The 14,885-nt window shown below is 41.2% G+C and overlaps 1 protein-coding gene across 1 annotated transcript; it reads right to left on the bottom strand.

Moving 5' to 3' along the window:
* Positions 1-232: 232 nt before the first annotated feature.
* On the bottom strand, positions 233-1,495 carry LOC131248345 (auxin-responsive protein SAUR36-like). Its single transcript, XM_058248602.1, has one exon. The coding sequence runs from the start codon at positions 879-881 to the stop codon at positions 429-431; it is 453 nt and encodes a 150-aa protein (XP_058104585.1). The 5' UTR covers positions 882-1,495; the 3' UTR covers positions 233-428.
* Between the last annotated feature and the right edge of the window lie 13,390 nt (positions 1,496-14,885).

Below are 14,885 nucleotides of genomic sequence, written 5' to 3'. Positions count from 1 at the left end.
TCGATTAGCAGCCTTCCGTGCCACTCCAAACGCGGCTGGGAAACGTGGTTTGTTTGAGTAATACCTCCAAACGCTACCTTATCTCTTGCATTTGCAATTTTGATTGATTACAGAAAAGGAGAGGCGTGGAGGACTTTTCATCAGATGGTCCTGCTCTATTTATTCCAATTACACCGTCTTGGATTCCAAATTCCACCAAAGAAAGCGATTCCTCGAAAACGACTGCGTTAGCTGACGGAAACAATGACGAATTCTGCACTCGCTAATTAAATTCATCTTTTTCACTAAACCACAATCAAATCTGTAATTACAGCTCCTAATTACACAACTAATCCAAACTACCTATCTAAAAATAATTAAAAAAAAAAACGTTGGAAGTAATTCAAAGGAAAAACAGAAACTACGCCGTCCTGAGAGACGCCAGCACGTCAGTTTCCGGCAGCAATCCTCATCCTCACGTTCTCGAACTCGGACGTCCGGCACGGTATAGTAATCCCACCGGGGTGCTGGAAACCGTACTCCTCCTCAGCCTCCCTCAGAAGCTCTCCGAAGAGCGGGTGGTTGAAGTAAATCACCGGCACCAGATACCGGTGCGGATCGTCGTCTTTCTGGCCTACGTAGACGGCTAGATGGCCTTTGGGCACTGTCACCGGTTTCTCATCGAACGGCGCCTGGTCCACTCGAGCATAGCTCGAGGACTTCCTCGATGAAAAGCAGAGACTTTTCGTGAGGCGGCGGCCCCAGTTGCAGATTTTCGTCATCGTCTTTGATTTTGTATGGTCGGATGGGTTTAATCGCAGGTACCCACCTCCGGTGCAGGGCTTTCGAGCCCATTTCCAGAGCTTAAAGACCTTGACTCTAAAACCCCTCGTTTTTCTCATGATTTACAAAAAGGGTATTGTGGGTGGGAGAGTAGGAAGGTAATAAGAGAAATTAAAAAAAAAAAAAAAAGAAGAAAAAGAAAAGGAAGAGGGTATTTTGGGAATTACGCAAAGGGCCAGGGGTCAGCAACGGACATGGTGAGCCGGAAGAAGGTGAGGCAGATATCTGAGAGAGAAGATGGGATGTTAGACATCGGTTGGGAAGAAGAGGTGTTTGTTCCTCTCCTCAAAGGAGTTGGAGGAGGAAGGGAATTTCATCTACGACGAAACGAATCGATCGTAGCTTCGATTCCACCTCCCCTCTATTCCTTCCTCTGTTTTTGTAGGATCTTTCAGTTGTAGAAGGATGGGATTTTGTTCTTTAGATGGAGAGGCTCTTGGAGGGTTTCTCGCTTTTATAAGGGAGAGGTGTTTGAAGGTCAAATACACAAGATACACAAGAAGGAGAGAGAGAGAGAGAGAGAGGGCGATCGAGTCGTATATGGAAGAGGAGGGACGGAGGAAGTCAAGGGTCAGCGGCCGACCGCACGCGATGCAACGCTTCTTCTCGGCTGGGGTGCTCAAGCCCGTTTTTAAAACGGGCTACCATCGCTTCTCTTTCCTAGCTAGTGTAGGTCCCGAGGACAGTTTTGTTCCCCACGTACGGTCTATGTTGCTTTGGATATATTATTTTTAAGGCGCTCAATGGGCCAGGCCTGACGGGCCAGCCCTAATCAAAAGTTTTATTGCCCGATTCGGCCCATTGATAGCCCTAATTATTAACTTCTGTAAGTTATATTGTCTTGGAAAAACTATTCCATTTCTACCTCTTGTTTGTTAAACGCCGTATATGAGATTAAAATGTAATGTAATAAATGTGGAACATGGGAATAGCTTAAGATAAATGGTGGTGCATGTAATATGCTGGTATGTGTGTTTGTGTGTGTGTGTATAGAAAAGGTACTATGCACTCGGCCTCACGATAAGCTCCCATGAGGTTGAGCTGTGTGAGCCCCACCATGATGCATGTTGACCATCAACACCGGGCATTTGATGAGTCTCCTTTAAATTATGGGATATCCCAAAAATCAGCCGTATACGGAACTCAGGTGGGCCATACTATCTAAAATCATGTGAAGACATGCCAAAAACATATAAAAGCACTTGGTGGGGCCCACCTGAGTTTTGAATGCTGTTGAAACTTGGTCTGAACTCTCATCCAACTGGGACACACATAATGGATGGGCTGGATTTGCAAACCACATATCGGTGGGCCCAAAAAATGATTATAAATGTTTTAATGGTGCACGGCCCCTCCCCACTTCTGTATGTGGTGTGGCCCACACAAGTCACAGATTGACCTGATTTTTGAGACCTAGGCCTATAATGGAATGGTGCATTTGACTGATGGGGTAGATGTTCGAAACGCATCACGGTGGGGCCCACACAACTCGACCTCATGGGACGGTCCCACCAGCTTTAGCGCATGGTACCTTTTCCCATATATATATATATATATATAGGCATGCTCACCTACGCACCTATGCACGTGCGCACCTTTGCACATGTGTTATGGGTGTCGAATCCGAACAGTCCATAAGATGCGGAATCCCATGAAACTTTAGGGGGTGAATTTTCACCATAATCTAAGATTCTGGTGGGCCATAGCAAAGAGAAATTCAAATCAAGGGAAGAAACTGTTTGCATTTTTCATGGCTCACCGAAGTTTTTGATCAAAGTAAAAATTCGTACTAGAGGGTTTCATGAGGTTCTGCTTAATGTGGACCGTTCAGATTTTCGAGACTCATCAGATATGATGAGTTCTCAAAAAAGTTCGTATGTAGTACGTATGATCTGATTCACAGGTGAGCGTTTTTGTGTGTGTAAATGTCCAAATGCTCAGCTGCACCCCAGTTTGTGCAAGTTTTTGTGCGAATTTTTTAAGAACTCATCATGCGTGATGTGAGTCCAAAATCTAAACTGCTCACGTGATGGAGCACCCCAGGAAACCATAGGGCTCAACTTTTACTTTGATCCAAAACTTTGATGAGCCATAGAAAAGGAAAATAGTTTCCTCCATTGCTTTGTATCTCTCTTTTCTATGGCCCACCCCCACCGGAGTTTTAGATCAGGGTGAAAATTGATTCGTGGGGTTTCATCGGATGCTGCATCACATGAATTGTTTAGATTAGATGACCAAGACAAGTGTGCAAAAGTGTGCAGGTGGGCAGGTGAGCATGCCTCCATATATTTATATGTGTGTGGGAAATGGTTGTATGCGGTCGACCTCATGGGAAGGTTGAGTGGTGTGGCCCCACCATGATGCTTGTCGAACATCTACTCCATTAGATAGATGCACCATTCCATGGTGGACCTTAGACTTAAAAATCAAGTCAATCCGTGACTTGTGTGGGCCACAACACATACAAAAGTTGAGAGGGGTTACCCTCCCATTAAAACATTCATAATCATTTATTGGACCCATCGAGATGTGTTTCACAAATCCAGCCCATCCATTATGTGTGTCCCGCTTGGATGAGGGGTTAGACCAAGTTTGGAAAGTTTCGGCTTCACTTAAAGATAGTGGACCCTATCATGGCGCCCACCTTGATGTATGTAATACGTAACTAGACTATCCATCTGTTTTACTGGAGCATTTTAGGGTGCGAGCCTAAAATAAAGCAAATCAAATCTCAAGTGGACAATATTAGGAAAAATTGGTTATTTAACAAGTCACTGGTAAAAACTTTCAAAGGCCTAAAGTAATATTTATTTGACATATCCAGCCTCTTCATGGGATCACAAAAACTTAGCTAATGGCAAAAAAACAAATATAAATTAATTTACTTCAAAACTTTTGTGGCTCAAAAAAGAAGTTTAAAATAGTCAATTACCACCGTTTCTTATCATATGGTTCATATGATATTTGAATTTAATTTATTTTCTTTCTTTGAAATGATCTGGCAAAATGGATGGATCAAGTGTACATAAAGTACGTAAATCAAAGTAAGCCCACGGTAAGAGCCGCAGTTTCTTGGGTGAGACCAGGCCGCACCTAAACCGTGGAGGGCTTGAAGATGTGCTATTGCTACACGTGGCAAATGTGCACATGGGTTTTGAAACGTGACATATTTGGACAGTTCTCCAGCCACAACAACACCTAATATCTTCAGCGTCAACTTAAAAATGGCATTGAATTATCAACCTACCATGATTTTATCCAGCGTGGGTAGGGCCCAATGACATTTTAGAGTGGAGCATGACATTTTAGGGGAAGTAATGTTAGACTGGGGTCTTGGTATCGATTCCCTTCTGGGGGCGGCTAACGGTGAAGGTGTGTACTAACAAGCTAACTGAAAAAAAAAAAGAAAAAGAAAAAAAGAAAAGAAAGGTGGAGCAATGTTCAGCTAAACAGTGGTAAACCATCACCCTACTTTCGTCTACCTTGGGTTTATCTGGTGTAGGCAGGTACCATACTGGTGAGAAGGAAGAAAAGATAGATACCGTACAGCACTTATTTTCCACTAATATGTTCGTTTGTATAGAAGCATATCAAGTGTGCAATGGTTGTCCCTTTCGTGAAGATCACCTAAAGTGAAAAATCAGGCTCATCCAATCACGAGGAAGGTCAAACTTGTATGCTGGATAATATTGTCAGTAGTTCATGGATTATAATGGTGTGGCCCAATAAATCATTTGAACAAACTGATTTTTATACCAGCCTATAGTCATGATGATTCAAATTATTTACATGGTTCGGATTCAGTAACCATGTGATGCGTTTTCAAAATAATAGTGCAGTACTATAAGAGAATGATACGGGAGTAAATACTTAATATATTTATTCTTTTTCAGGGAATTTGATGCGGAGGTAATCTTTCAAAGAAAAATAGCACGCCGAACGTGGAGGAATTCAAAAGCGCCATAGGGCCGGTTCCTCCCCTCCCCGTAAATTGAGCCGGACAGAAGAGTTGGCTTGAAAGCTCGGCTCAGATTAGTTTGAAAAAGCTTCAAACTAATCCGATCCTCAAACTCAAGCTCATTTTAAAAAATAAATCAAACTCAAACCAAGACAGATCATATCCTAAAATAATATATAAAAATGGAAAATGGATGTACATCATAGATAATATATCTACGTGATGACATGTATAATATATAATACATGTACATAAATGCACATTGTTACTGGTGGATTGGTACAGTTGAGCTTTTATATATGACTTAATTTAAAATCATATCTTATAATGACATATAAAAATGGATGGACGGTATGTGTGTGTGTATATATATATATAAACGACAATGGGCTCGTACAAATTGGCTGGTGATCTTAACACCCACTACGTAGCCACTGTCAAGCTCCGTGAGCCCCACCATGATAAATGTGTTTTATCCATCTGTTCATCAAAATTTTCAGCTCATCTTATAGTAGGAGTTTAAAAATAAAGAAGATCCAAAACTCTGGTAAACCACAACACAGGATTTAAAATTGTTGGGAGACAGAAGTGTCAAATCAATACTCTTTTCCTGTGGTGGGGCTCACCTCAATGTATGTGATGTATATCCATGCTGCCTATCCATTTTCCAACTCATTTTTTTAGTGTTATCATTGTATTAAAAAAGTTCATATCATGTATATTGTTTATTTAATAAAAGAAACAAGCTGACCCTATTTGAACTAGTATCTGCTTGGCTATAGGGACTAAACCAAATCAAGCTCATACAATATGAACCAAACTAAGCTCAAACAATTGAGATATGCTTGGATATTTGAACCAAACCAAACCAAGCTCAAGCTTTATAATCTTGCCCATTCAAGTATTTCACTTGACCATTTGTATGAATATTCTCTGGTTTATGCACATTTTCTTATGCGCCCACTATATCATACTTATCCATCCAACTTATGTATCAAGTGAGTTCCACTATGATGACAATTGGATGTGCAAGTTGAGATGTCCAATAGCAAACAGTAAATGACCATTTAAAAACCTCCAAATTTACTGATGGCTTGCTGGACATGCTGGATACATACGCAGGCCATAGTAAGCCCATGTACAACACTTGTGCAGATTTAGCCACTTAAGATGCATAACTCTTCAATTACATAATTAAGACCCAACGCATGGGCTTGCCTGCATGCTTGTAAGTAGAATAAACCGACATCCAAATAATCAGTGTGAATTAGAATCCTTAATTGTGTTTGTATGCCTTTAACTAAAATACATTGGAATTTAAAAATTACATTGGATGCCTTTAATTAAAATTCATAAAGTAAATTAATTTTACTATCCTAAACTAATATGCATGATATTTGATATAATAATTATGACAAGCCTATCAAAATATATACTTCAGCAAAAATAAAAATAAAAATTTAAGCATTGGGTGGGCCATCAAAGTGGCCCCATTGACATTTGCATATAATTCTCGGCCTTTTTTAGAGGATGCCTATTCACTTTGCTGCATTTCATTTCACATTGACTTCAATTTCATTTTTTAACATCAATCAAATAGACGCTTCTTCCCACGTGCATCCATTTACTACCTATTACAACAAATTACCATCAACCAAACGACCATTATACAAGTTGGACTCACCATAATCATCTGAACAATGTGATTTTGTACGCTGCCATCGGTCATGAAGAATCTCCACCGCAGATATGGAAATTATTTAAAGGGTGATCGTACAATTGACCAAAATGGTACTTTTAAAGAAAGGAATCCTAACACGCAAATCGCTGCATTGACTTTCCTTATAGTTCTTAATGGTACACGTGGCAAATATCCTGCTGCCTGAGATTATTATTTTGATGGGCTACACCAGTATGAAACGGATGGAACTGTTGTAGATATCAACGGTTATCTGCGAAGCAAAGGAGAGAGAGATTTTCAGCATTCATCCAGCAAAACTAATAACTGTATGTTCGGAATTTTCCAATCCCTGCACTGTTTGACCTACCCTATTAACGTGGTGGTCCACAAATGCAACGGACGTGATTATTGGACATGTTTGCCACGTGTATCATGGGGAGGGACCTACATATGCTAGCGTTCTCGCACGTTTGATTCCGACATGTTTTATATATGCAATCTAATCCGTTCAGAAGATGCGGCCAGCCAAAGTCAACGGACCAAAACATTAGGTCATTTGAAAAGGTATGTCTACCACACCGTGTTATTTTAGAGGTTTTACGGCATGATTTTACTTGTGTAGTCCAATGAGTCTGAACAGACCGAGTATTGGGCCTTTAGTTAAAACATGAGAGGGAGCATATATGGATTGAATATTATGCACGCTGTAGGCCCCACACAACGCGTTCATATGAGGACCTTCCTCATGAGTCCACGGCTGGTGGACGCGGATTGAGCGGCGAGATTCGGGGATGAGATGCGGCGAGATGCAACTGGTGGGGACATACACTAAGGAGGGACACGGATTTCCTGGGAAAGCCTTTTGCAGGAAGTTTCTGCACCGGGAAGCCAGGTGGAGCCTATTTTGATGTTTGTAATAAATCCACCCTGTTCATCCATTTTGCGATATCATTTAGGAAATGTGACTAAAAGTGAGGCGGATCCAAAACTAAAGTAGGTCATGGGAGAGGAAATAATGGGGAAAGAAATGCCGACCGTTAAGATCTTTTCTGTCTCTACCTTGGTATTTATATGTCATCCCAGCTCGTTATAAGATCATTCTCACTATGATGAATTGGAAATACATAAAAACCTTAATCTTATAGAAAACTTTCGAGGCAATATGAATGTTTCAATGGTGGTTACTCAATCCCCAGTATTTCCTCTCATGCGGCTCACTTGAGTTTTGCATCCACCTCATTTTTGTCACATTTCTTTAAATGATCTAGCAAGTGATTATCTCACAAACAGAACTAATAAAGGCTTTCACAGGAAATTCATGTATCACCCAGGGTCACACATGGTTTTAGTTTAACAGTTACTCAGCCAAAAAAGTCTGTATACTTCCCTACCGGTCCTGAGCTCATGAAAAGCTAAGGCTATGAGGGGATACTTGATGTTTGGGTTTTATTTACGCTGTACGCCCATTTTGCCATGTCATTTTAGGTTATAATGATGGATTTTTCCTCCTTAGTTCAGAGGAGAGATTGGCCAGCATGGTGTAAATCAGATGTGTTTTACCGCATTGCTTGACCAGTCGAGTGGTGCTTGACTCAAAGTCCAGCGATCAATTGTGTTTATTTTCCACGGTACTCGACCGGTTGAGGGTCCGCTCGACTGGTTGAGGACTCTGTTCGACTAGTCGAGGTTACGCAGATTCATGTCCGGATCTTGTGCAGACTGCGTAAATTTAAGGCAGTTTTCAAAGAGGTGCGGAAGCAAGTTGTCTAAACTATAAAAAGGTGTCCCTAGGGCTTTTCTAGGGTATTGAGAAGGCTTTATAAAGCTATTGTATTAAGGGTTTTTTACGGCCAAGGTGAGAGAGAGAGAGAAAAGAGAGAGAGGAAGCTTGTGGAAAGGAGATTCTGTTCGTAGAGGTGATCTACTTTGTAGTTGACGTCTTAGCGCTTCTACGTCTTCGTGATCGATGAGATCTTGACATTTTCTTTTATTCTCTTATTATTTATCCACTCCTGCGTGAGTGAAGAAGGTTTGATCCAAGTAAGGTGTGCTTGTGATCGGTTGTAATGTTCTACTTTATAGTAAATTGTTGCTTTGGACGAGGTCCGGTGGTTTTAACCTCTTTAAGGGTTTTCCACATAAAAATTCCTTGTGTCGTGTAGTTTGTACTTTAATTTATTTCATTGCTTTATTATCCCATAATTCTGGTGTTTTGGGAGGCTAGATCTTAAGGTTTCGTGCAACGGCCCCCCAACAAAGTGGTATCAAAGTGTCCAGGTTTATTGAACGGAGTGGGATCGGTTTTGAATTATGGAAGGCGGCTCATCAAGGATGATCAGTCTTAATGGTTCTAATTGGACCATATAGAAGGCCAAGATGGAGGCCTTGCTTTATTGCAAGGACTTGTATGCTCCAATTCTAGGCATATCAGCGAAAACAAAGGATATGATAGATAATGATTGGAAGAAATTTGACCGGAGGGCGGTGGGGTTTATTAGACAATGGTTGGACGATTTTCTATTCCACCACGTGTTTACGGAGACCTCAACCGCTATCCTATGGCTGAAACTGCAAAGGCTGTATGAGAGGAAGACAGTCGGCAATAAGATTTTTTTGATAAGACAACTTGTGAATCTCAAGTTCAAAAATGGTGGATCTATGGCTGAGCACATGAATGAGGTCAACAACATATTGAACCAACTCTCCGCTATGAAGTTGGTCTTGGACGATGAACTACAGGCTTTATTATTACTTAGCTCATTGCCTGATAGTTGGAAGACATTAGTGGTGTCTCTGAGTAATTTCGTGCCAGAAGGAAAGGTGTCCATAGAACATTTGACTAGTTGTCTCTTCAATGAGGAGACAAGAAGGAAGTCTCAGGGGTCTATTCAGCAAGAAGCCCTTGTGACAAAAGAACGGGGGAGAAAAAAGAACAGAAAAGGCGGGAAGGCTCGAGAAAATCAAGAGGTAAGTCGACTACTAGGAGGATATTGAATGCTGGAATTGTGGCAAGAAGGGCTACTATAAGCATGAATGTCGTAAGAATAAGAACAACAAGAAAGGAAATGGAAAGGAGAAAGAAGATGAATCAGATTCCACTACGGTTGCTTCAGATGGCGACATTGTAATTATTCTTTCTGCAGATTATGATTTTTGTCTCACGGCTACGAGTCAGGACACTGACTAGGTGATAGACTCATAAGCTTCATTTCATGCGACTCCACGCGGAGATTTCTTCATAAGCTTCAAGTCAGGCGACTATGAGACTGTGAAGATGAGAAATTCTGGCATATCAAAGATTGTAGGTGTCGGTGATGTTTGTGAAGATCGATGTGGGCTGCACATTGGTACTCAGGGATGTGAGGCACATTCCAGACCTTCGCCTTAGTTTGATGTCGATGGGAAGGTTGGATGATGATGACTATGAAAGCCGAATTATTAATGGGTGATGGAAGCTCATCAAGAGTTTATTGATCACGGTCAGAGGAAAGAAGTGTTGTACCATTTACAAGGCAAGTGTCAGTGTATGTAAGGGTGGGTTGAACGCAGCGTAAGATTCAGCTATTGACATGTGGCACATGCGTCTAGGTCACATGAGTGAAAAAAGGGCTTCAGCTACTAGCAAAGAAACGGCTCCTTTCAGACGTGACAGGTATACTTCTCAAAACCTATATTGATTGTTTATCAGGGAAACAACATAGAGTTTCATTTGTTAAATCTACTTCTCATGTTAATAAAGTGCATGCATTAGATTTGGTTTATTCTGATGTTTGTGGTCCTATTAGGAAAAAAATCTTGGGTGGGGTATTGTATTTTGTCACTTTTATAGATGATGCATTTAGAAGGGTTTGAGCTTATGCTTTGAAATCTAAGGACGGGGTCTTTGGTGTGTTTAAATTGTTTCATGCAATGGTTAAGAGAGAGAGATAGGTAGATCATTGAAGTGCATTCACACCGACAATGATGGTGAATAGATCGGTGACTTTCATGAGTATGTGAGTCCCTGGGTATATGGCATGAATAGACGGTTTCTAAGACCTCCCAGCATAATGGTGTGGCTGAGCGAATGAATCGCACCATTGTAGAGAGAGTTAAATGCATGTTATCCCATACGAAGTTGCCTAAGACGTTCTGGGGAGAAGTAATGCACACGGCAGTGTATTTGATAAACAGGTTTCCATTAGCCCTGTTGAATGGAGAAGTACCTAAGAAGGTGTGGATTAGACAAGATCCATCGTACAGTCATCTCAAGGTGTTTGGATGCAAGGTATCCATTCACGTACCAAAGGACGAGAGGTCCAAGTTCGGCATTATGGTATCCGATCAAGAAGAAGCTCGTCAGGAGCAAAAATGTGGTATTATTTGAAGATTAATGTATAGAAGACATTTGTAAGCTAGAGAAGAACTAGCTTAGTTCAAGTGAGCTAGAGGACATGGATCCGGTTATTCCTCCTATGATGCCTGATGACGGGGGAGTACAGTAAGGCGCAGAGGACGAGAGAGTTCCTACAGAAGAATGATAAGGGGAGCAGCCCCCACCTGATCCACCTGTTGAGCCACAGGTGAGGAGGTCATATAAGGACATATCCATTCAAGAGGTACTCGCCACATGAGTACATTATGCTCACTGATGAGGGAGAGTCAGAAAATTATTCTGAGGCCCTAGTTGACAAGCATAAGGGGGAGTGGTTGAAAGCTATGCAAGAAAAGATAGAATCCTTGCATAAGAACCACACCTATGATATGGTAAAATTACCTAAGGGTAAGAAAGTTCTAAGCAACAAGTGGGTGTTCAGAAAGAAGATTGAGCAGAAGAAATCACAAACGAGGTTCAAGGCCAGACTTGTGGTGAAAAGGTTTGGTAAGAGGAAAGGTATAGACTTCGAGAAGATATTCTCACCAGTGGTGAAGATGACATTCATATGGGTGTTGCTTGGGTTGGCGGCTAGCACGAATCTGGAGATAGAATAGTTAGATGTTAAAACTGTCTTTCTCCATGATGGCCTGGAAGAAGAAATCTGCATGCACTAATCAGAGGGGTTCGGAGTCAAGGGCAAAGAACATATGGTGTGTAGGTTAAGGAAGAGCTTGTATGGGCTGAAACATGCCCCAAGGCAATGGTACAAGAAGTTCGACTTGTTCATGTTAAAGCATGGGTATGATAGAACGGACTCGGACCACTGTGTTCATGCGCAGGTTTTCAGATAGTGATTTCTTAGTTCTGCTGTTATACGTTGATGACATACTCATCATGGGAAAAGACATCAAGAAAATCGATAGGCTGAAATAGGAGTTGGGCAAGTCGTTTATGATGAAAGACTTAGGCCCGGTTAAACAGATCCAAGGAATGGAGATAACCCGTGACGGAAGCAGTAGGAAGCTTTGATTGTCATAAGAGCAGTATATTGAGAAAGTCCTAGAGTGGTTTAATATGAATGCAGCGAAGCCAGTCAGTACTTCACTGGATGGTCACTTCAGATTGAGCAACAAGCAGTGTCCCAAGACGAAGGCAGAGGTGAATGAGATGCAGAAGATACCCTACCCGTCAACAGTAGGAAGTTTGATATATACTATGGTGTGTATGAGCCCAAATATAGCACATGGGTTGGTGTTGTTAGCCGGTATCTTACCAATCCTAGCAAAGAATATTGGGCAGCGGTGAAATAGATACTGTGGTATCTAAGAGGTTCTTACAAGTTGAGCCTATGCTATGATGACGAAAAACATGTGTTAAAGGGCTACACAGATGCAGATATGACAGATGACATAGACTCCAGGAAGTCTACATCGAGGTTCATGTTCACATTTGTATGAAGAGCGGTCTCTTGGCAAATCAAACTACAGAAGGTCATAGCATTATCGATGACAGAGGCCTAGTACATTACGGTCACAGAGGCATGAAAAGAGATGCTTTGGATGAAGAGGTTCTTACAGGAACTTAGCCTGAAGTAGAAATAGCACGTGGTTTATTGCGATAGTCAAAACACTATACACTTGAGCAAGAATCCAAATCAGCACTCCAAGTCGAAGCACATAAAGATTCAGTATCACTAGATTAGGGATACTTTGGAACAAAAGGTTTTATAGCTTGAGAAGGTCCATACGGATGATAATGGGTTAGATATGATGATTAAGGCTTTGCTCAAGGGCAAGTTTGAGGTTTGTAGAAACCTGACTGGTTTGAAAAAGATGAATTCCTCCTGAGTCAAAAAGAGGAAGATTTGATGAGTTTTTCTCCTCATTTCAGAGGAGAGATTAGGCAGCATGGTGTAGATCAGATGTGTTTTACCGCGCTGCTTGACCGGTCAAGGGTGGCGCTCGACCGGTCGAGGGTGGCATTCGACTCAAAGTCCAGCGACCAATTGTGTTTATTCTTCCGCGCTGCTCGACTAGTTGAGGAGTCTGCTTGACCGGTCGAGGGTCCGCTCAACCAGTCGAGGTTACGCAGATTCATGTCCGGATCTTGTGCGGACTGCGTAAATTTGAGGTGGTTTTTAAAGAGGTGCGGAAGCAAGTTGCTTAAACTATAAATAGGGGTCCCTAGGGCTTTTCTAGGGTATCAAGAAGGCTTTCTAAAGCTATTGTGTTAAGGGTTTTTATGGCTAAGGTGAGAGAGAGAGAAAAGAGAGAGAGAGAGAGGGAGGAAGCTTGTGGAAGGGAGATTCTGCTCGTAAAGGTGATCTACTTCGCAGTCGACGTCTCAGCGCTTCTACATCCTCGTGATCGGTGAGATCTCTCCATTCTCTTTTATTATCTTATTGTTTATCTACTCCTACGTGAGTGAAGAAGGTTTGATCCAAGCAAGGTGTGCTTGTGATCGGTTGTAACATGTTACTTCATAGTGAATTGTTGCTTTGGACGAGGTCTCATGGTTTTTACCTCTTTGAGGGTTTTCCACGTAAAAATTCCTTGTGTCGTGTGGTTTGTGCTTTGATTTATTTCATTGCTTTATTATCCCATAATTTTGGTGTTTTGGGAGGTTAGATCCTAAGGTTTTGTGCAACGGCCCCCGAACATATAAACCTGAAAATTAAGCATGTCTAAGGCTCAAGTGGATCACATAATGGAGATTAAATGCTTACTCTTAAAAATATTTTAGGGCCAAAGAAGTTTTGGATCAATTTAACATTTATGTTATTCAATTGTTGAAAACATTTTAGGGGCTAAAGAGGTTTTGAACCAAGTTAATATTTGTGTTTTCCATTCATCTAGGTCTATATGAACTTATGAACAAGTTGAATAGTAAATAACCATCACGGTGGGTTCTAGGAAGGTTTCAACAGTGGGCGTAATCGCACCGTTACTTCCTCTGGTGTGGTGCACTTGAAATTTGGACCTCATTTTCTAGGCCTGTAACCTAAAATGATATGACAAAATAAACGGGCAATGTGGATAAAATCTATACATTACCATGGCTCCTCGGAGGCCATGCCCGGTAGGTAGGGTAGTACTCAATCTGAGTCCTAATAAAAGGCCAGGCTCATCTCTACGGCGTAGAACTTATATCTTATCATGTCTCCTCATCATAGAGAGGTGGGTGGTGAGGTCCTCACCGCCCAATCTATGACTAGGGCTAGTACTCTAGCTGAGAGTGGATTAGGTACGACTCTTACCATGGGCCACATTGATGTATGTATTCTACATGTAGGCAGTCCATCGGTTTTGCCTGACCATGAGCCCAAAAATGGCATAGATCCATATCTTAGGTGGACCATACGATACATGGTGACTGACAGTTAAAAACTTATAATGAGCCATGAAAGTTTTGGATCTAAATTATATTTGCTTTTGTGATCTTATCAATATATTGGATGGTAAATAAACATCACGGAAACATTATTGTGGGCTGTTGGAAGTTTTTAATGGTGGGGTGTTTAGTCACCACTTTTCCTATAATATGGTCCACTTTAGATTTGGATCTACCTCATTTTTTGGACCATGCCCTACAATGGTATGGCAAAACTGATGGATGACATGGATGTAGAATACATACATCAAGGTGAGTCCCATGGTAAGGGAAGCACCGTCTTTGGTGAGGCTAGAGTGCACCTAATATGCTTCCACTCTAGCCATCCATTGAAAAATTAATTAAAATAATCTCTAATTATGACATCATAAAGGTGATGACCTCAACATTTAAAGTCATTATTTATTAGCCATTTTTGCATATTTAGAGGATGAAAATGCCCATCTACTAATTGTCCCCTTGTACGGCGTAGATTTTCGTGGAATTCAATGGGACCTTTTGAGAATAAAAGTATGGGCTCTACTAAATCAATGGTTAGGGCTACCCCTTGGTCGATCTGCTCTGTTCACTTTAATTAGACAAGTATAAACCCATAGTAGGATTATTTAAAAAAATGGAGCATTAGTATTGTAAGTTAATTCTAAACTGTTTTTTCTAATGTAGTCTATCCATAATGA

This window comes from Magnolia sinica, chromosome 6 (assembly GCF_029962835.1).
Source record: "Magnolia sinica isolate HGM2019 chromosome 6, MsV1, whole genome shotgun sequence".
NCBI lineage: Eukaryota > Viridiplantae > Streptophyta > Magnoliopsida > Magnoliales > Magnoliaceae > Magnolia > Magnolia sinica.
Note: the sequence above shows the minus strand (reverse complement) of the source record. Positions and strands in the feature narration are given on the sequence as shown.